Source organism: Oryctolagus cuniculus, chromosome 2, assembly GCF_964237555.1.
Source record: "Oryctolagus cuniculus chromosome 2, mOryCun1.1, whole genome shotgun sequence".
Lineage (NCBI taxonomy): Eukaryota > Metazoa > Chordata > Mammalia > Lagomorpha > Leporidae > Oryctolagus > Oryctolagus cuniculus.
Genome location: NC_091433.1, coordinates 89,318,064 through 89,341,661, shown reverse-complemented (window position 1 = coordinate 89,341,661; position 23,598 = coordinate 89,318,064). Strand labels below are relative to the sequence as shown.

The 23,598-nt window shown below is 37.7% G+C and overlaps 2 protein-coding genes across 8 annotated transcripts in view; both read right to left on the bottom strand.

Annotated features, from left to right (window-relative positions):
* Nucleotides 1-8,408, bottom strand: part of LOC138848517 (disintegrin and metalloproteinase domain-containing protein 32-like) — a 48,354-nt gene extending 39,946 nt beyond the window's left edge. Inside the window, exons 1-2 of one of the 3 annotated variants that reach the window (XM_070068583.1) lie at nt 8,200-8,408; nt 6,480-6,621 (exon numbers count right to left, since the gene is read on the bottom strand). In XM_070068583.1, the coding sequence (XP_069924684.1) occupies nt 6,480-6,545 (66 nt within the window). In that variant the 5' untranslated portion in view covers nt 6,546-6,621; nt 8,200-8,408. Of the gene's footprint in view, nt 1-6,479; nt 6,753-8,199 lie in introns of those variants that run through there. The other 2 variants (XM_070068584.1, XM_070068585.1) reach the window with 2 other exon arrangements.
* LOC138843046 (disintegrin and metalloproteinase domain-containing protein 32-like) overlaps nt 1-23,598 on the bottom strand; it is a 498,529-nt gene that overhangs the window by 337,544 nt on the left and 137,387 nt on the right. For all 5 annotated transcript variants that reach the window (XM_070068574.1, XM_070068573.1, XM_070068575.1 and 2 more), the window contains one exon: nt 22,718-22,901. In XM_070068574.1, coding sequence (XP_069924675.1) covers nt 22,718-22,901 — 184 coding nt within the window. The remainder of the gene's footprint in view (nt 1-22,717; nt 22,902-23,598) is intronic.

The window sequence follows — 23,598 nt, the reverse complement described above, 5'->3', positions numbered from 1 at the left end:
TCAAGTCACTGTTTCTCATAGTGTCCATTTAACTTCAACAAGTGAACAGGAAACCTGTTAAAGTGAAATGAACACTATGAGAAACGGTGACTTGATCAGCCCTCACCCTGACTGTTGATGAACAGCTTAATATGTTATCCCTCTTAGTATTTTTTTGTTTGTTCTACTTAATACTTTTGGTTGAATACTGTAACCAATACACAATTCTTCTTAAGTGCTGAAACTTAACTGAAAAGTGATCGCTGTTAAATATAAGAGTGGGAATAAGAGAGGGAAGAGATGTGCAATTCGGGACATGCTCAAGCTGACTTACCTCAAACAGTAGAGTTAGAAACATACCAGGGGATTCCAATTCAATCCCATCGAGGTGGCATGTACCAATGCCATCTCACTAGTCCCAGTGATCAATTTCTGTTCACAATTGATCATAATGATAGGACTAAGAACCAAAGGGATCACATAAACAAGAATAGTGTCTGCAAATACTAGCTGATAGAATCAAAAAGGGAGAGAATGATCCAACATGGGAAGTGAGATACACAGCAGACACATAGAATGGCAAATATCCTAACAGCACTCTGGCCTCATAATCAGCCCTTAAGGCAATCGGATCTGGCTGAAAAGCCCATGAGAGTGTTTCAGGCATGGAAAGCCAAGACACTCTGGGGGAAAAAAAAAACCTAAATGAAAGATCTCCATGAGTGAGATCCCAGTGGAAAGAATGGGTCATCAAAGAAGGAGGTACCTTTCTCTGAAGGGAGGAGAGAACTTCCACTTTGACCATGGCCTTGTCTAAAAATTATCAGAGTCAGTGAACTCAGGGGGCTTCCATAGCCTTGGCAGCTCATGACAAGAGCCTAGGGTGATTACTGAGGCCATAAACAAGAGTGTCAATTTGTAAAGTCAACAACAGGAGTCACTGTGCACTTACTCCTCATGTAGGATCTCTGTCCTTAGTGTGCTGTACATTGAGATTTAATGCTATAACTAGTACTCAAACAGTATTTTACACTTTATGTTTCTGTGTGAGAGCAAACTGTTGAAATCTTTACTTAATGTATGCTAAACTGATCTTCTGTATATAAAGAGAATCAAAAATGAATCTTGATGTGAATGGAAGGGGAGAGGGAGTGGGAAAGGGGAGGGTTGCGGGTTGGAGGGACTTTATGGGGGGAAGCCATTGTAATCCATATTCTGTACTTTGGAAATTTATATTCATTAAATAAAAGTTAAAAAAAGAAAAAAAATTAAATTAATAAATAGTAAATAGGTGTGAATTAATCAATAGTAAATAGGTGTGAATTAATCAATAGTAAATGGGTGTGAATTAATCAATAGTAAGTATGTGTACTGCAGTGACTGTGAGCCTATTCTGAGTACTTTGTATTGATTTACTCATTAAACCTTCCCAATAGTCCTGTGATGTAAAGGCTATTATTGTCTGCTCTTTAAAAATGAAGAAACTAAGGCATATGTATTTGACTCGCCAGAAGTACTAGTCAGTGATAGAACCAGAATTTAAACCCATGGAATCTGGTTTCACAGGCTATGCTCTTGACTACGTTGGGCTCTCTTTCAAAATAAAATAAAGCATCTCTCAACTTCTTGGTCTTAGCTGGATCTTAGTCTCAATGTAATATCATGAATATTGTATCCCTGAACTACATTAAAAACTTCTCAGGAGACACATGATGTCAATTTGTCACAAAATACTGTCACTGTTACTTTGAATTTTTTGCAAGATACTATTTTCCCAAGATTTCCTACTATAAAGTTTTAGTAGTCAGTTGCAATTAATATGCCATTTTAGGGAGATATTTTCAAATTATATAAATATCTCACAAAATAGTTGCCCAGAAGTAGGCACTGCACCTAGCAGTTAAGATACCGAGGTTCAAAACTGGAATACTGGTTTCACTGCCAGCATGGATTCCTAATTGCAACTTACTTCTAATGCAGATCAGTAAAGGCAGTGAAGATTATTCAAGTAATTGGGTTCCTGTCACCATGTGGGGACTTGGACTGTGATACTGGATTGGGTTGCAGTCACTTGTGGAGTAAACAAAAGGATAGGTGGGCTCTCTGTTACTTCCTTTCTCTTTTTCTGCCTAATTTCGTCTTTAAAAAACTTTTATACACTAGTTAGAATCCACTGATAACTCCTTCAATACTGATTATAACATTAGGCAATAGTTTCCCTCATCCAAAAAAAAAATCTTTATTGGTATATTAATGAAGTAAGTTATGTTGTTATAAATATACAATATTTTCATTTACCCAAATTATTATTTACTATTTATTAAAATAAAAGGTATTACTTTGATCAATGTGCCACAACTCATTATTATCATAATTTATATAGATGAATTAATTCCCTCCTATTTGGTTGGTAGAAGCCCTGTCAAACTGAATTTTATCTTTATGATACCAGCAACATTATTTTAAATTAATTTTTATATAACATTTATACATATGTATGAGGTACAATGTGATGTTTTGATTCATGTATACACTGACTAAGGTTCAATTCAGGAGATTAGAATATAAATCTCCTTAATCTTTTATTATTAATTTATGATGAATACATTAAAAGTCCTCTTCTAACCACTTTAAAAAAACAATGCTTAATGCATTACTGTTAACTATCACCCTACTGTCCCACAGAAGACCAGAACTTACTTCCTTCTAAATATAACTCAGTTATCTGTTGACCACCTTCTCTCCATCCTGTTCCCAGTAACAAGTATTATACTCTGCATTTCTGTGAGATCACCTATTTCAGATTTCACATATAAGTGGGGCCACGTGGTAGTTGCCTCTCTGTGCCTGAATTCCAACATTCTTTGAACATTATCTTACTTTCTGGTGAAACAAGATCATAGCTAATATGGTATTTTTCATGCCCCAGTCCTTGAATCAGCCTTATCTCCAAGGAGCCTTGAGTTCTTTTAGAGAATAGCAGTTAGAAATAGCAGTTAGGGCGTGGTATTTTGGCAAAGAAGTTAAGCTGCTGCAGGGCATGCCAGCATCACATATCAGCATGACTAGGGTAGAGTCCCGGCTCTGCTCTTCTTCCCAACTTCCTGCTAATGTGTGTCCCTGAAGACAGCAAGTGATGGGTCAAGTACTTGTGTCCTTGCTGCAAACATGGAGATAAAGATTGAGCTTGAGTTCCTGGCTTTGAGCAGACTCATCCTCAGTTGTCGTGGGAATCTGGAGAGTAAACCAGCAGATGAGATTGCTTGCTCTCTTGCTGTTTCTCTCTTCCTTTTTAAACAAATATTAACAAAAATAGGCAATTTATTTGTTTTAAAAAAAGGAAACGAAAGTCCAGGGGCTAAATTTTCTCATTACTACTTACATGTCATTAACTCTAGGAAGTCTGAAAAATTAAATCTTGAGAAACTATGCATCTCGGGCCTCAGAATCAGCCTTTAAGGCATTGGGATCTGGCTAAAAAGCCCATGAGAGTTTCTCAGGCGTGGAAAGCCAAGAAACTCTGGCAAAAAAAAAAAAAAAACTAAATGAAAGATCTCTGTGAGTGAGATCCCAGTGGAAAGAACAGGCCGTCAAAGAAGGAGGTACCTTTCTCTGAAGGGAGGAGAGAACTTCCACTTTGACTATGACCTTGTCTAAATAAGATCGGAGTTGGCGAACTCAAAAGGCTTCCATAGCCTTGGCAACTCATGACAAGAGCCTAGGGTGATTACTGACACCATAAACAAGAGTGTCAATTGTGAAGTAAACAACAGGAGTCACTGTGCACTTACTCCCTATGTAGGATCTCTGTCCTTAATGTGTTGTACTATGTGAATTAACGGTATAACTAGTATTCAAACAGTACTTTATACTTTGTGTTTCTGTGTGGGTGCAAACTGTTGAAATCTTTACTTAATGTATGCTAAACTGATCTTCTGTATATAAAGATAATTGAAAATGAATCTTGATGAAGAATGGGATGGGAGAGGGAGTGGGAGTGGGAGATGGGATGGTTTCAAGTGGGAGGGAGGTTACAGGGGGAAAAGCTGGGATAATCCAAAAGTTGTGCTTTTGAAATTTATATTTATTAAAAAAAAGTTTAAAAAAAGGAGAAACCTATGCATGTGGGCATGTGTGTATTCTTCTGTGTCTATCCCTAAATTTATACACAAATATATACATATGTATATTTATTTCTATATATCAAACATAAAAATGAGAAAAGTTGTCAAAATCCAACATAATATCACAGGATAATTTCTAAACTTCTAATTTTCCATGTTTAAAACTACTACCTCAAAGAGTAAGAAATATTGTCTCCATGATGCTTAGCACATTAAATTATTTGCTCAAGTTTATAATACACTAATTAAAATTCCTTAATTGTTTATCATACCACAGCAACATAAAACTTAATAATTATAGTTCAATAATTAATTCTTGGTCTATTTTTCACTTTGAGCTAAAAGGTATGTATGGAAAACAAACAAGCAGATTATAGAGATACAACTCAATGAGTTCTACAAATAAAACTATGTATCCTATACCATTATCATGAAACAGAACAGTTCCATAGCTTCACGAAATTCCTTTGCTATTTCCAAATAATCTTCCCTGCATCAAATACTGCACCAGCCAGGCTGTTTAATGGCACTATGTTGTGGGAATCATGGTCCCAGGTTGTCCAGACTTGAAAGCTTAGGTGTTCTGTGGATCATTATGATACTCATCCATATGATACTCATCATATAAATTCCATAAAGTAACCAGCAAAGAGACATCATGAGACTTATCTCTAACCTGGGCTTGGAGCACATTGTAGTGTTGAAATGAAATACATCACTCAATGCACAGATCCATGTTGGTTGCTAATGGATTGTTTTCTATATTCTGTTTCATTCTGCCATTCTTATTACTTATTTTCATGTTTTGGTGGCTTTTTGTTATGATAAGGTAGGATTCTATTCTCTTTCTCTTTTGCATACCTACTCTGTTAATAAATTCCATACTGTAGTATGTATTCATAATGGCTGTTGTTATCCTGTACTTTCAATGTTGAGATCCAGGATTTTGTAGAGCTCCTCTGGTTGTCATGAATTCCCTTAGCTTTTGAATGCTGGGAAAGATTTTATATCTCCCTCACTTTCTAAAGGAGAGTTTTGCTGGATATATTATTCATTAGTTTTGTTTTTTCTTTCAAGACCTCAGATAAATGATCCCGTAATTTTTTGATTGTAGCATTTCTGCTGAGAAGTCTGTTGTTAGCTTCACAGGCTTTTGTTTATGTGTAACTTGACAACTTTTCTCTGTCTCTATGATTCTCTTCTTGTCTTTAAATTTTGACAATGTGATTATAATATGCCTTGCAGAATGTCTTTTTCTTGGGGTAAATCTGGTTAGGAACCTTTTGAGCTTCTTGTATCTGGATATCTATATATCATTCAGGAGGTGGGAAGTTCTCTGCTATGCTGTAGAACACCAGAACTTATTCCTCCTATATAACTGCATGTTTGTATCAGTAATTTAACCATTCTATCTACCTCTTCTCTCAAACCTTTTCCAGCCTGTAGTAATCACCATTATACTCTCTTCTACAAATTATACTACTTAAACAAAATTAGCCTTTTAAATTTTCAGAAAAGAATTAGAACATGTAGTACTATCTTTCTGTCTCTACAATATTTCACATGATATAAAATCCTCTCTTTTCATCAATTTTGTTGCAAATAACAGGGCTAAATGTTTTGATGAATGTTCCATTGTATATACACATATACACAATGTTTTCTTTGTCCATTAATCTACCAATGGACATGTTCTTAATTTCATCCTAAGCTATTATAGTGTTGTAATAAACATGGGAGTGTATATGTCCCTTTAATAAACTGATTTGTTTTCTTTTATATATACCCAGCAATGAGATAGCTGAATCACATGGTATTTTTTTAAAGAAACTATATTTTTTTAGCTTTACAAAACCATATATATTCCATAATGATTATATTAATTTACATTTCCACTCAGAGAGTATAAGAGTTCCTCTTACTCCACATCCTCATCAATATTTGGTATTTTTACTTTATAAATAATAGCCTTTCTGACCAGGATGAATTAATTGTTTAAGCTTTTGATTATCTGATATTATCTGCTATAAGTGCTCTTGAACATCTCTTTCATATACTTATCGGCCATTTGTATGTCTTCTCCTAAGAGACATTTATTGAGATCCTTTGCCTATTTTTAGCTAGATTATTTGGTGGTTCTTTGCTTTTTTTTCTTTTACTTCTATATATATTCTGGACACTAATACCTTACTGGGTGAAGGATTTTCAAATACTTTCTCTAATTCTGGGGGTGGTATCTTCCCTCTTTTGATTGTTTGCTTTGATTTGATAGAAAGTTATAGTTTTTGCTTCTGAAATCTTAACCAAAATTCATCGCCTGAACCAACTGAATGAAATGTTTTCTGGATTTTTTCTCATAGATTCAAGGTTTCATACCTGATGAAAATTTCGAGTTGATTTCTTGCATTTTAGTGAGAACTGGGTGGAGGCATCTAGATTCATTCTACGTATCAATATTCATTTTCCCACCAACATCCATTGAGGAGGTTATTCCTTATCCAATAAATGTTTTTGATATCTGCATTTGAAATCCATTATAGATGAGTAGAAAAATATAGACAAAAAATTTTAAACACCCAAAAGCAGTATTCCATATTTATTGGATATCATCAAATAACCTAATATATGTCTTAGAAGGTCCTGAAGGAATGGAAACAGATTGGCTTAGCAAACTTTTTTTTAAGATTTATTTACTTGAGAGAGTTACACAGAGAGAGAAGGAGAGCCAGAGAGAGAGAGAGAGAGAGAGGTCTTCCATCCACTGTTTCATTCCCCAGTTGGCCGCAATGGCTGGAGCTGTGCCGATCTGAAACCAGGAGCCTGGAGCTTCTTCCAGGTCTCCCACGTGAGTGCAGAGACCCAAGGAGTTGGGCTGTCTTCTATTGTTTCCCAGGCCATAGCAGAGAGCTGGATTGGAAGACAAGCAGTCGGGACTCGAACTGGCACCCATATGGGATGCCGGCACTCCAGGCGGCGGCTTTACCCACTACACCACAGTCCTGGCCCTGTAGAAAGCTTATTAGGTGAAATAACAGCAGAAACTTTCCCTAATCTGGAGAAAGACATGCACATCCAAGCACAGGAAGCAATTAGAGCCCCAAATAGATATAATCAGAGAAGGCATTCACCACAACATATTACATTCCAACTTTCAAAAGTAAAACATAAACAAAATATTCTAAAATGTGCAAGAAGAAAATGTCAGATTACTTTTAAATGATCTCCAATTAGATAGGCAGCAGATATCTCAGCAAAAACACTATAGGCTGAGAAAGAGACATAGTCCAATTTCTTAAAGAAAACAAAATTGTCAACCCAGAATATTATTCTCATTAAAGTATAAACACATTTATAAATATAGGTAAATATCTTCAAAGACAAACAAAAATTGAAATAATTTGTCATCATGCGGCCAGTATTATAAATGATACTTCAGAATATACTGCAAACAGAAACAGAGAAAGTTGACCAACATCATGAAAGATTATGTGTGTGTGTGTGCATGTCCTCCTTTGCTCTCTCCTCCTGATTTTTAAAAAACTTTTAATATAAATGGCAGATTTTATGCATTTCATAGATAAAATTCTAAGAAGATAATCACACATCTTTCCCAACCTCTTCCCTCCCTCAATTCCCACTTGTTCTTTCTTCTTTTTTTTTCTTTAACTTTTGAAAAAAAAAGACATAATTTCCATTTACTTTACAATCACAGTTTTAATGGACCACTATTAATAATATTTAACAAGTAAAAAGTAGAAAGAGCACTGTTCCACAGGATAAAAACGAGGGACAAAAATAGTGATTACATAATAAGATATCCATTTCATTCTTATATTTTTATATTAACTACCACATATCAGAAAAAACAAATATTTGTCTTTTGGGGTTGGGCTTCTTTCACTAAGTATAATGGTTTCCAATGGAATCCATTTTGTTGCAAAAGACAGGAATTCATTCTTGTTTATGATTGAGTAGCATTCCATACTAAATATATATATATATATATATATTTATATTTATATATATACACACACACATCACGTTTTCTTTATCCAGTCTTCAGTTGAGGGACATCAGGGTTGATTCCATGTCTTACCTATTGTGAATAGAGCTTCTATAAACATGGGGGATACAGATAGTCTTTCATGTGCTGATTTCATTTCATTTGAGTAAATTCCCAAGAGGATGTGGCTGGTAGATTTATTTTCATATTTTTGAGGAATCTCCATACTGTCTTCCATAATGACTGTTCTATTTTACATTCCAACCAATGATGTATTAGGGGTATTATTTTTCTCAGCATCCTCACCAGCATTGATTGATTGATTGATTGATTGATTTTTTGGATGATAGCCATTCAAACTGGAATAAGGCAAAACCTCATTAGGTGTTTATTTGCATTTCCTTGATTGCTAGTGATCCTAAGCCTCTTTCCATTCGTCTGTTAGCCATTTGTGTTTCATCATTTAAAAAGTGCCCATTTATGTCCTTTCCCCATTTCTTAACTGGATCATTAGTTTGCTGTTGCCGAGTTTCTTGAGCACTTTATATATCCTGGATATTAATCCTTTATCATTTGCATAGTGTACAAACATTTTCAACTATATATCCTGGATATTAATCCTTTATCATTTGCATAGTGTACAAACATTTTCAACTTGTCTGTATCTCTTTCACTCTTGCTTTGCCTTTCAAACATTAAATTAAAATTTTTTAAAAATAAAGATGGATGGATATATAAGCTACATATTTTTAGGGCATATTCTGTATTTCTACATATTCTGTAGAGTGTACATTGCATAATGTATTTGTCAAAATCCATAGAATGAGTAACATCAAGAGTGAACCCAATGTAAACTACTGACTTTGCATGCTGCTTTTATGTGTTAGTGGAGGTCATCATCTCTGACAAATGCAACACTCTAGTGTGTGATATTGAAATTGTGAGACACTGGGCAGATAAAGAGTAATAAGTTAAACAGGAAATCTGTAATTTCCCCCAAGTTTTAGAGCCTAAATCTAAATGTATTATAGCTGCTGAGTTTATTAATTCAGTTCAGCTCTACATTTAAGCCGAATACTGCAGGGCCTAGCACAAGTAGGCACCCAATAAACACTGATAAACTGATGAATGGTTAGAGGCCAAGAGAGATGTGATTCAGGGAAACGTGCTTACTTACTCCATTCCCACTGCACAATACATCCGTACAATTTTTTGATGTAAATTTAACTCCTTTTGATTCTACACACCTTCTATTTATACAAATCTAAAGAAAAACATATCAAAAAGTTTCTTATTTAGAGTTCAGACAACATAACATTAAAATTCATAACATAAAATCATAATCATTCAATGCTATAAATTTCCCTTCTACGCACCAAATTTGCTGTACTCTACAAATTTGGAGAAGTCTTATTTTCATTTAGTTCAAAATAGAATTTCTGTGACAGTTTTTTCAATCAGAATTATTTAAAAGCATTTTATTTAATCTCCAAGTATTTCAGGACATTGCAGGTAACACTAATATAAACTATTCATGTTGGTTGATAATGATGAGTCAACATAATCACACCAATTGTAAAAACAGTATTACCCGGATGTTGGTTGTGGACAGTGGGGTAGGTTGTGTGCAATATAGATGGCATGGGACATTTGGAAACTTGCTGTATCATACACTCAACTGTGCTATAAAACTAAAACTAAACTAAAATACGTAATTATTTGAAAAGATGAGGATAGAACATGCTGAATATTAATGAAAGTAGATTGGCTATTGTGGGGAGCAACTCGGACTAGACTGTTACTGGAATTAAGACTTATTCTATGCATCTGCTCTCCCACAATATGGCGCTGAGAAGGGAGTAACAGCTTCTACACAGCTGCCTCCAGTTCAACCAATAAACTGTAGGACCTGCTCCTGATTGGAGGAGAGCAGCATACTCGGAGTGTGGGTAGCAGAGTTGGGATTGGTGGAAGAGGATTATAAAGGAGGAGAGAGACAACATGCACCAGGAACACCTGAGGAACACCTGTGCAGCCCCCGAGAGAGCCGGCCGGTGGTGTGCCACTCCCCCGCGGAAGTGGGGAAAGTGGCAGGGGGAGCCGCCCTTCCACAGAGGTGGAAGGGTCGGTAGCCAACCCGGGAAGAACCAGCAGCAAACCCGGGGAGGGCCGAGCAGACAAAAGAACAGCGCAGGGTCCTGTGTCGTTCCTCCACGAAGAGGGGGAGCGACATAATGGTGCCGTGACTCAGATAGGGAACCTAGGCAGGGTTTAGTGTCATTCCTCCAGGAAGAGGGGGAGCGACAGCTATCATGGAAAAAAAACATAAACAAAGAACCACTCTTAATTATAATACCTTGGAATCTAACAAAACTATTCTTCAGCAGAGAATTAAAAGAATGTCTTGCATTCATTGTATGCAAAAAATTTTGCATAGAAAGAAAATCAATATAATATATCATGGCACATGTTTCCATAAATTATGAGCTATTAATAGAATCCCCTAAGTATTTAATATAGATAATAGAATTTTTGTTAAAATATAATAGAGAGGACGAGTATTTGGTTCAAATGTTAAGTTACTATTTCACGTTCCAGATACTTCACTTCTGATTCAGCTTGTTCCTATTGCTCTAGGAGGCAGCAGACATTTCAATTTCTTGGGTCACTCTCACCCATGTGGAAGAGCCAGACTAGTTCAGCAATCCAGCTTTGGTGTGGCTGCAGATTTCTCTCTTTCTCTCTCTCTCTCTCTCTCTCTCTCTCTCTCTCTCTCCCCCTCACCTTCCTTATCTCTGTCTTCCTCCCCCAGACTTTGAAATGAAAATAATAAAAATTATTAAATCTAATGATATTATTTTATTATGAAATGTTAAAAATGCAGACATGGTGCTTTTAAGTTTAAAGATAGAGTAAGTAGGTGTAGGCATTTAATCTAGTGATTAAATATATCTGGGATTGAGTCCCAGCTCCACTCTTGATCCTGAATTCCTCCTAATTTGCACTGTAGTAGACCACAAATGATGCCTCAAGTGATAGGGCATGCTTTCACTTTAAGTGGCAGTGATTCTAAGTTTCCTGGCTTTGTGGAGTGAACCAGTGAATGAGGGTTCTCTCTCACTGTCTCAGTATGCCATGCTTGTCTGTCTCTCTTTCTCTGTCAAAAAAAAGTTTTAATTTCAAAAATAAAGTGTATTTGTAGACTACTAAGGATATATTCCTAACTCCATTAATACCAGCAATCTCGAATTCCATAGACTGCAGTTTTCTCACATGAGTAAAAGAATACTTTTTTTTCTAAAAAATGTTATTTTTAAAAAGTAAATAACATTTGTTGTTTCTAAGTTAAAATGAGATAATGAACAAGAGAGTGCCTCCTTACAAACATTAAACAGAGGACAACTGTGTTCAAAGAAATGGAATCACAAAAGCTTTATAAACCAAATCTAACCTTTTTTAAAATGACTTACTTTATGTACTTGAAAGGCAGATTTACAGAAAGGATATGGGTAGACTAGGCCAAAGCCAGGAGTATGGCCCACCCACATGATTAACAAGCCCCCAGATTTTGGGCCACCACCCATTGCTTTCCCAGGCACGTAGCAGGCAGCTAGATTAGAAACAGAGCAGCAGGAACTGGAACAATTGCTCCACCTTGGCCTGCCAGCATCTCAAGTAGTGCTTAACCCACTGCAGTACAATGCTGCCTCCAATTTAATCCTTTTGAACCCTCAATTTAACCTTTTTAAACACTTCTCACTGAAAATTGGCAGTGGTGTGCATTTAACAACCATTTCTGTATCCCTGGCACAGTTGAAATTGAGATAAGAGCCCTACTATATAAGAATGCTGACTTACAAAAACAAAATTGTCAAGAATATTTTATTGTATTTAATTTATAATGTCACAAAAAGCTGAGAAAATTTCTTTTCACACAATAGCTCACAGAATATTCCATGCTATAAAAATGATGCTATTCTTATTAAATTACCAACTGAGAAGACGGCAGAATAGGGAGGGAGTGCACCGACAGTCTGGGAAAAGATATTTAATAAAACTGGAGATACTGTAGTCTCAGGGAAGAGTTAGGGAAAAAAACTGCAGAGGAAACTCTTTCAGAACTAGTGGGACAGAGTGGACCAAAGTGGAGGGCATGGGCGCCCACAGCTCAGGACCCCAGCCGCCAAGTCTATGCACCAGCACTGGAAAGGGAGGTGAGGTAAAACCACAGTAGCCCGAGACACTGGAGGAATAGTGGCAGGAAAAGCCTAGAGGGAACAAGGCTTGAAGCCCCATGGGGGAAAGTTCACCAGCCTAACTAGAGAGAGAGAGAAAAAAAAAAGGATGATATGGACACGGTTCTCTCTCTCTGCACACCTTAAAAACGCGGGGAAAACAATACAGCAGGTCCCATTTTGGACATACGTAACAGCTGCGCCATCCCAGAGCTGTGCCCCGCCTTCAGCCAAGCAGGAAAACCTGACTCTGGTGGGGAGCAATAAAAGGAGGTTAAGACCTAGTGAATATGTGGAGCTTATGAACTGGGACTGTGAAAAGAAAAATGAGGGTGTGTGGGAGAACTCACGGTGAGCCTGAGACATGAGTGAATACTCTCAGTGGGAGACACCACAAACTCAGTAACCTTGGCTACCCAGTGGGAGACATTGCAGGGGAATCTGTCTTACACTGAGGACTGCACAGAGCCTTTGCGTGGTCCTTGAGACAGAACAGACGAATATTATACCCACAGGGGCTAGCACTCAGGCACTGACTGCCATCAAGGAGAAGAGCTCAGCTAAGTGGAATTACTTCCCTTCTGAATAAAATAAGAGAGAGAGAGAAATATTTACCATGCCAAACCAGGGTGTGTCACCTTTGGCACACCCTTAACCCTGAAGAACTGAACAGAGATCTCTGGCCACACCCAACACAAGCCCTTAAAGAGTCACCAAAAGCAGACAGTCCACTTAATTTAGAGTCACAGTATAATGAGAAAAGCCACCACAGAGAGGAAAAAAAAGAAGAAACCTAAGAATATCTCCACAATGCCAAACAATAAATGCAGAAATCGAGGAAACAAGAACAAGGAAGACATTATGATGTCCTCAGATGAACATGACACCTCAATACAGATTATGAAGATGATGAAATAGAAGAAATGCAAAATATGGATTTCAAAAAATTTATGATAAGAACATTTAGAAGTTTTCAGAAACAAATTCATGAACAACAGAAATCCAAACTGGACAGGACAGAAAATATCTCTGGTGAAAATGAAATCTTAAGGAGGAATCAAAATGAAATGAGGAATCTAGTACAATATGAAATTGTGATATTGAAGAGAAACCAAAATTAAATGAAGAATTTAATGGAACAAATGACAAATGAATTTGAGAGCCGTAAAAACAGAATCACTGTGATAGAAGAGAGAATATCAGACTTAGAAGACAGAGCACAGGAAAGTACACAGTCAAACCAAAGAAAAGAAGAGGAAATTAGAAATCTAAAAAAATATTTTCAGAAATCTTCAGGATACTATTAAAAAATCCAACATTCGGGTTCTAGGAGTTCCTGAAGGCATGGAGAGAGAGAAAGGAATAAAATTCCTTTTTAGTGAGATACTAGCAGAAATCTTCCCGGGTTTGGAGAAGGACAGAGACATCCAAGTACAGGAAGCACATAGGACCCTGAATAAACATAACCAAAAGAGATCCTCACCATGACACATTGTAATCAAACTCACCACAGTGAAACAAAAAGAAAAAGATTCTAAAATGTGCCAGAGAGAAACGTCAGATTACTCTCAGAGGATCTCCAATTAGACTCACCGCAGACTTCTCATCAGAAACCCTACAGGCTAGGAGGGAATGGCGAGATATAGCCCAAGTACTAAGAGAGAAAAACTGCCAGCCCAGAATATTATATCCTGCAAAGCTCTCATTTGTGAATGAAGGTGAAATAAAAAACTTGCATAGCAAACAGAAATTGAAAGAATTTGTTACCACTCGTCCAGCCCTGCAAAAGATGCTTAAAGATGTGTTACATACAGAAATACAGAAATACGGCCATCAATACAAAAGAAGGTAAAGGAAGAAAACCTCCCAGTAAAAGATCACAGGAAGTTCAAAGTGTATATTAGAAATATCTTTGGGGCCAGTGCCGTGGCTCAATAGGCTAATCCTCTGCCTTGTGGTGCCGGCACACCGGGTTCTAGTCCCGATCGGGGCACCGGATTCTGTCCCGGTTGCCCCTCTTCCAGTCCAGCTCTCTGCTGTGGCCAGGGAGTGCAGTGGAGAATGGCCCAAGTGCTTGGGCCCTGCACCCCATGGGAGACCAGGAGAAGCACCTGGCTCCTGCCTTCAGTTCAGTGCGGTTCGCTGGCCGCAGTGTGCCGGCCGTGGCGGCCATTGGAGGGTGAACCAACGGCAAAGGAAGACCTTTCTCTCTGTCTCTTTCACTGTCCACTCTGCCTGTCAAAAAAAAAAAAAAAAGAAAAGAAAAGAAAGAAAAAGAAAAAGAAATATCTTTGGGATACGGCAGAGCCAAGATGGTGGAATAGTGACAGCGCGCACCGATAGTCCGGGAAAAGATAGTTTAATAAAAGTGGAGTTACTGTAGCCTCAGAAAAAGGATCAGGAAAAAGTTGCAGAGGAAACTCTTCCAGATCTAGTGGATGTGACACGGAGGACCTACGGGGAGAGCAAGGTCGCCCACTGCACGGAAGCCGAGCCGCGGGAGCCCCCGGAGCCGCAGGAACCATGGGAGCCACGGGAGCTGCGCCACAGAGTGTGTGTGCCTAAGCTGGAAGGAGAGGTGAGACAAAGACCTCAGTAACCCGAGACATTGGCGGAGAAAGGCAGAAAGAGCCTGCAGAGAACGAGGCCTGAAACCCCACTGGGGAAATTTCACCAGGCTGACTGGAGAAGAGAAAAAATGAACAAATAAGGGGAACCAGCATGGACATTAGCCTCTCTCTCCACTCACCTTACAAAACCGAGCAAGACAAAGGGCAGGCACCATTTTACATATGTAAAGTGGTGCGTGCCATTTTGCGTATGTAAAGCGGGTGCCCCTCATTAGCCAAGCAGAAAAATCTGACTCTGGTGGAGAGAAATGACAGGAGGTTAACACCTAATGAAAGTGTGGAGCTAACCAACTGAGACTGTGAAAAACTGAGGGGGGGCAAGAGAACTCAATGAGTACACAAACTCAGTAACCTGGACAACCTGACGAGAGAAGGCAGAGAAATTTGAGACCACACTGAGGGCTGCATAAACTCTTTGTGTGGCCCCAGTGATAAGCAGACGAATACCCACAGGGGCCAGATTTCATACATCAACTACTCTCAATTCCACTCAGCTGTGTGGAATTACATCCCAACTGAGTCAAAAAAAGAGAGAGAGAGAGAGAGAGAGAGAGAGAGATTGAGCGAGAGAACAATCTGGGTGAATCACCTTTGGCACACCTTTAACCCTGAAGAACCAAACAGAGCTCTCTGGCCACATCCATCACAGCCTCTAAGGATCCATCAAAAGCAGACAGTCCACTTAATCTAGAGTCACAGTATAATGAGAAAAAACACCTCCGAAGAAACCAAAGAATATATCCAATATGACAAACAACAAATGCAAAAACCGAGGTAACAAGAACAAGGAAGACACTATGACGCCCCCAAATGAAATAGACACCCCAATTAAAGTTTATGAAGATGATGAGATAGAAGAAATGCAAGAAGCAGATCTCAAAAAATTGATAAGAACATTAAGAAGTTCACAAAAACAAATTCTCAAACTACAGAAATCCTTAATGGACAAGATAGAAAATCTCTCTCATGAAAATGAAATATTAAGGAGGAATCAAAATGAAATGAAACAACTAGTAGAACATGAAACTGTGATAGTGACGAGAAATCACAATGAAATGAAGAATTCAACAGATCAAATGACAAACACATTAGAGAGCCTTAAAAACAGAATGAGTGAAGCAGAAGAAAGAATATCAGACTTAGAAGACAGAGCACAGGAAAGTACACAGTGAAACCAAAGAAAAGAAGAGGAAATTAGAAATCTAAAACATATTGTCGGGAATCTTCAGGATACTATTAAAAAACCCAACATTCAGGTTCTAGGAGTTCCTGAAGGCATGGAGAGGGAGAAAGGATTAGAAGGACTTTTTAGTCTCTCTCTCACTGTCCACTCTGTCTGTCAAAAAAAAAAAAAAAAGGAAGTCTTAGACTCCAATACAATAGTACTGGGGGACTTCAATACTCCAATCTCAGAAATAGACAGATCAACCAGACAGAAGATCAACAAGGAGACAGTAGATTTAAACTACACTATAGCCCAAATGCAGTGGATTTAAACGACACTAGAGCCCAAATGGATCTAACAGATATCTACAGAACTTTTCATCCTACGCTTAACATTCTTCTCAGGAGTACATGGAACCTACTCTAGGATTGACCACATACTAGGCCATAAAGCAAGTCTCAGCAAATTCAAAAGAATTGGAATACTACCATGCAGCTTCTCAGAAAGCAGTGGAATGAAGCTGGAAATTAGCAACTCAGGAATCCCCACAGCATATGCAAACACATGGAGACTGAATAACATGCTCCTGAATGAACACTGGGTCATCAAAGAAATCAAAAAAAGAAATCAAAAACTTTCTGGAAGTAAATGAGGATAACAACACAACATATTAAAACTTATGAGATACAGCAAAAGCAGTGTAAAGAGGAAAGTTTATAGCATTGGGTGCCTACATCAAGAAATTGGAAAGGCACCAAATAAATGAGCTTTCAATGCTTCTCAAGAATCTAGAAAAAATGCAGCAAATGAGACCCAAAATTAGTAGCAGAAGAGAAATAATTAAAATTAGAGAAGAAATCAACAGAAATGAATCCCAAATAACATTACAAAAGATCAGCCAAACAAAGAGCTGTTTTTCGGAAAAAATAGACAAAATTGACACCCATTGGCCCAACTAACTAAAAATGAAGAGAAAATACCCAGATCAATAAAATCAGATATGAAAAAGGGAATGTAAAAAAAGACACCACAGAAATACAGAGTCATCAGAAATTACTGCAAGGACTTATGAGACAGAAGACAGGGAAAGCTATCAGAAATGGATAGATTCATGGACACATGCACCCTACCTAAATTGAACCAGGAAGACATAGAAAACCTAAACAGACCCATAACTGAGACAGAAATTGAAACAGTAATACATGCCCTCACAGCAAAAAAAAAAAAAAAAAAAAAAGCCCAGGACCAGATGGATTCACTGCTGAATTCTACCAGATTTAAAGAAGAACTAACTCCAATTCTTCTCAAACTATTCAAAACAGTCGAAAAGGAGGGAATCCTCCCCAATTCATTCTATGAAGCCAGCATCACTTTAATACCTAAGCCTGAAAAAGATGTAACTTTGAAAGAAAATTATAGACCAATATCCCTGATGAACATAGACACAAAAATCCTCAATAAAATTCTGGCCAATAGAATGCAACAACACATCAGAAAGATCATCCATGCAGACCAAGTGGGATTTTTTTCCTGGTATGCAGGAATGCTTTAATGTGCGCAAAACAAATCAATGTGATACACCACATTAACAGACTGCAGAAGAAAAACCATATGATTATCTCAATAGATGCAGAGAAAGCATTTGATAAAATAGAAGGAACATTCCTCAATAAAATCAAAGCAATTGATGAAAAACCCACGGCCAGCATCATATTGACTGGGGAAAAGTTGGAAGCATTTCCACTGAGATCTGGTACCATACAGGGATGCCCATTTTCACCACTGTTGTTCAATATAGTTCTGGAAGTCTTAGGCAAGAAAGAGAAAGTGATACAAATTGGGAAGGAAGAAGTCAAACTATCCCTCTTTGCAGAAGATATGATTCTTTATTTAGGGGATCCAAAGAATTCTAAGAGACTATTGGAACTCATAGAAGAGTTTGGCAAATAGCAGGACATAAAATCAATGCACAAATATCAACAGCCTTTGTATACACAGGCAATGCCATGGCTGAGAAAGAACTGCTAAGAACAATCCCATTCACAATAGCTACAAAAACAATCAAATACCTTGGAATAAACTTAACCAAGGACGTTCAAGATCTCTACGGTGAAAATTACAAAACCTTAAAGAAAGAAATAGAAGAGGATACCAAGAACTGGAAAAATATTCCATGCTCATTGATTGGATGAATCAATATCATCAAAATATCCATGCTCACAAAAGCAATTTATAGAATCAATGCAATACCAATCAAAATACCAAAGACATTCTTCTCAGATCTAGAAAAAATGATGCTGAAATCCATATGGAAGCAAAGAGGACTGAATAGCTAAAGCAATCCTGTACAACAAAAACAAAGCTGGAGGCATCACAAGATCAGATTTCAGGACATACTATAGGACAGTTATAATCCAAACAGCATGGTACTGGTACAGAAACAGATGGGTAGGCCAATGGAACAGAATTGAAACACCAGAAATCAATCCAAACACCTACAGCCAACTTATATTTGATCAAGTATCTAAAACCAATTCCTGGAGGAAGGACAGTCTATTCAACAAATGGTGCTGGGAAAACTGGATTTCCACATGCAGAAGCATGAAGCAAGACCATTACCTTACACCTTACACAAAAATCCACTCAACATGGAACAAAGATCTAAATGGACGACATGACACCATCAAATATTGGAGAACATTGGAAAACCCTGCAAGATATAGGCACATTCAGAGACTTCTTGGTAAAGACCCTAGAGGCACAGGCAATCAAAGCCAAAATTAACAATTGGGATTGCATCAAATTGAGAAGTTTCTGTACTGCAAAAGAAACAGCCAGGAAAATGAAGAGGCAATCAATAGAATGGGAAAAAATATTTGCAAACTATGCAACCGATAGAGGATTAATAACAAGAATCTACAAAGAGATCAAGAAACTCCACAACAACTAAACAAACAACCCACTTAAGAGATGGGCCAAGGACCTCAATAGACATTTTTCAAAAGAGGAAATCAAAATGGCCAACAGACACATGAAAAAATGTTCAGGATCACTGGTAATCAGGGAAATGCAAATACAAATCTCAATGAGGTTTCACCTCACCCCGGTGAGAATGGCTCACATACAGATATCTACCAACAACCAATGCTGGCGAGGATGTGTGTGAAAAGGGACACTAACCCACTGTTTGTGGGAATGCAATCTGGTAAAGCCACTATGGAAGTCAGTCTGGAGATTCCTCAGAAGCTGAATAAACCCTACCAAACAACCCAGCCATCCCACTCCTTGGATTTTACCCAAAGGAAATTAAATTGGCAAATAAAAGATCTGTCTCCACCTGAATGTTCACTGCAGCTCAATTCACAATAGCTAAGACCTGGAATCAACCTAAATGCCCATCAACAGTAGACTGGAAAAAGAAATTATGGGTTATGTACTCTATAGAACACTATACAGCAGTAAAAAAAAAATGAAATCCGTTCATTTGCAACAAAATGGCGGAATCTGGAAAACATCATGTTCAGTGAATTATGCTAGAGCCAAAGGGAAAAATATCATATGTTCTCCGTATTCAGTGACAACTACCTGAGCACCAAAAAGGAAAACTTTTCAAGTGAAATGGACACTATGAGAAACAATGCCTTAATCAGCCCTTGTGCTGTCACCCCTTTTAGTATTTTTTTTTTGTTCTACTTAATACTATTGGTTGTACTCTGTAATTAACACACAATTATGCTTAGGTTTTAAATTTAACTGAAAAGTGATTCCTGTTAATTATAAGAGTTGGAATAAGAGAGGGAGGAGATGTACAGTTCGGCACATGCTCATTCGGACTTGCCCCAAATGGCAGAGTTAGAAACGTGCCAGGGGATTCCAATACAATCCCATCAAGGTTGCATGTACAAATGCCATTTCAGTAGTCAAATGATCAGTTTCAGTTTATAGTTTGTCATAATGATAGTATTAAGTGTCAAAGAGATCACATAAACAAGACTAGTGTCTGTTAACACTAACTGATAGAATTAAAAAGAAGAGAATGATCTAACATTGGAAGCGGGATACACAGCAGACTCATAGAATGGCAGATGTCGTAAACAGCACTCCGGCCTCAGAATCAGCCCTTAAGCCATTTGGATCTGGCTGAAGAGCCCATGAGAGCATTTCAGGCATGGAAAGCCAAGACACTGTGGCAAAAAAAAACAAAAAAAAACAAAAACAAACAAACACAACAAACACCTAAATGAAAGATCTCTGTGAGTGAGATCCCAGTGGAAAGAATGGGCCATCAAAGAAGGAGGTACCTTTCTCTGAAGGGAGGAGAGAACTTCCACTTTGACTATGACCTTGTCTAAGTAAGTTTGGAGTTGGCACACTCAAAAGGCTTCCATAGCCTTGGTAACTCATGAGAAGAACTTCAGGAGATTACTGACATCATAAACAAGTGTGTCAATTGTTAAATCAACATAGAAGTCACTGTGTAGTTACTCCTCATGTAGGATCTCTGTCCTTAATGTGCTGTACATTGTGAATTAATGCTATAACTAGTACTCAAACAGTACTTTACACTTTGTGTTTCTGTGTGGGTGCAAACTGTTGAAATATTTACTTAGTATATACTAAATTGATCTTCTGTATATGAAGATAATTGAAAATGAATCTTGATGTGAAAGGGATGGGAGAGGGAGTAGGAGATAGGAGGTTTTTGGGTGGGAGGGAGGTTACGGGGGGCAAAACCAGTGTAATCCATAAGCTGTACTTTGGAAATTTTTATTTATTAAATAAAAGTTTAAAAAGTTGGGAAAAAAAGAAAAGACAAGAAAAAAATAAATTATCAACTGAATAATCTCAGTCTGTTGGCAATTTTGCATTTTTTAGTTGTTTTGGCTTCATAACATAAACATCTACTGAGCTCTCCAGCCTAAACTTCCTTCAAGAAGGGATGTATTTCTCCTAGGCATAAAAAAATGAAACCAGCATCAACTAGATTACATGCTTTCCTTCTAGTAAACTGTGTTTAAACTGTAAAACCACTAGAAGTTTATCCAGCAACATATGCATATGTATAAATTGAGATACTAAAGCTTAACTATATGACATAATATGTTGAAGATAATCTATCAAGTGGCAGATTCAGAATTCAAACCTATGTGCATCTGTCATTAAAACTTAATGTTTGGGGCTGGCATTGTGGCACAGCTGGTTTATCCTCCACCTGTGATGCAAACATCCTATTTGTTCAAGATGCTCCTGAGCAATTTTTGATCCAGCTCCCTGCTAATGCTCCTGGGAAAGCAGCAGAAGATGGCCCAAATCCTTGGGCCCCGACATCCACATGGGTGACCTGCAAGAAGCTTCAGTTTCCTGGCTTTGACCTGGTTCCACCCCAGCCATTGCAGCCATTTAGAGAGTGAACCAGATGATGGAAGTGTTCTCTCTCTCTCTCTCTCTCTCTCCTTCCTTTCTCTGCAACTCTGCTTTTCAAATAAAGTTGAATTTTTTAAAAAAAGAAGACAAAAAAGTTAAATTGAGGCATTCTATGGCAGAATCACTAGAAATGCTGATAGTATTTTTAAAATCTTAAAGTTTATATAATAGTTATACTATTCATATTATAGCTATGTATTTTATATTATATTTCCTCATGAATAAATAGGTTTTTTAGGTGAATTCATACCCTCTGGTTTTTCACTGATTTCAGATACAAAAATTATACTGATAACAAACAATAATAAAACTAATTATATTTAGCCATTTCTATGAGCTATTATTGCTATAATTGCTATTATTACCTCCTATTTACATAGTGTTGAAATATGACAATCTGGTTAATGTCAACCAATAAGAAGTGAGAGTTGATTCTAAGCTGCCTAATAGAAGGCAGCTCTTAAAAACTGAGCTCCAAAGAGATGAACTTGTATAAGACAATAGGATTCCCACTCTATTCTCTGAGAAAAATTATGACATTCCATGCCATGAAGTACTTAACCTCAATATATTGCCATGATCTCATCTCTCCCCACTACATTCCTGAAATACTTGGAGTTTTCTTGCCCTTAACACTGAAATTTTGAAAGACATTTCGATTATACTCTTACTATCTGGAGATTCATTAAATATATTCACTTTATGTACCAAGTATGCTACCAGATGCTACCAGAAGTGAAATAAAATTTGATACATACATTTATATGTTTATTAAATCAGTGATTATAATGCCATATCTTTTTTTTTTGACAGGCAGAGTGGACAGAGAGAGAGAGAGAGAGAGACTGAGAGAAAGGTCTTCCTTTTTCCGTTGGTTCACCCCCCAATGGCCGCTGCGGCCGGCACAGCACGCTGATCCGAAGCCAGGATCCAGGTGCTTCTCCTGGTCTCCCATGCGGGTGCAGATCCCAAGCACTTGGGCCATCCTCCACTGCCTTCCCGGGCCACAGCAGAGATCTGGACTGGAAGAGGGGCAACCGGGACAGAATCTGGCGCCCTGACCAGGACTAGAACCCGGTGTGCTGGCACCGCAGGCAGAGGATTAGCCTATTGAGCCTATAATGCTATATCTTAAAAGTAGATTTTAAAGCATTTACCTTCTCTGTACCACAGGCAGAGCCGTTTCGGACATCCATTGGATCTGCATCTGACTCATTCAATCTGTAGTCTAAAGTCACACATAATTTACTTCTTACAAGAGCATAAATTATACCAGGGCCTGTTCTGTTGTAAGGAGTTGTACTTGGATAGGTACAAATTAATCGCCCACATAGGAGATCTCTGCAAACAACAACAAAAAATACAGGTAAATATATTATGCACTAAGCACTATTAGAAATGATTTGGACTTTCTTTCATTGCTTAAGATAGAAAACACCCTCCACTTGTGTCAGTACACTATGGGATAAATGGAATGTTTTAACACTAGCATTTAAAGTAAAAGGCAAATATATATGAATCCATTTAAGCATCCTACTTTCAGTTATACTAATAGGGCTTTTATTTTTATTTTTTATAGGTTTACATTTTAGTTCTAAATTCAACAGTTTTAACATTTTGTCATATTTACTCCATATTATATGCATACACATATGTACTATTTATTGAAAGCAGAGACAATATCAGAAGTGACAAATTCATGATAATGTTCAAAACATGGGGAAAAGAAGGGTATATTGCCATATACACAGTAAGACTCACTGAAGAAATATTTATAAACATAAACCAAAGGATATTACACCCACACCAATTTTATGCTCTCCACATATTAACACATTTGTACAGGAAAGTTGCCACTGATTTGGGCAGGCATTGAGCGAGTGAGCAGAGAGGAGCCTGGAGACTGCCAGGAGAATCTGTGCCACATCTCCACACCAGAAAAAACCTACACCTTTCTGTGCCCATCCAACCTTGCTGCAGGCTCTGCAAATGCATTCTCCATCATGCACCTGAGCCTCACTAAACCATCATGTAAGAG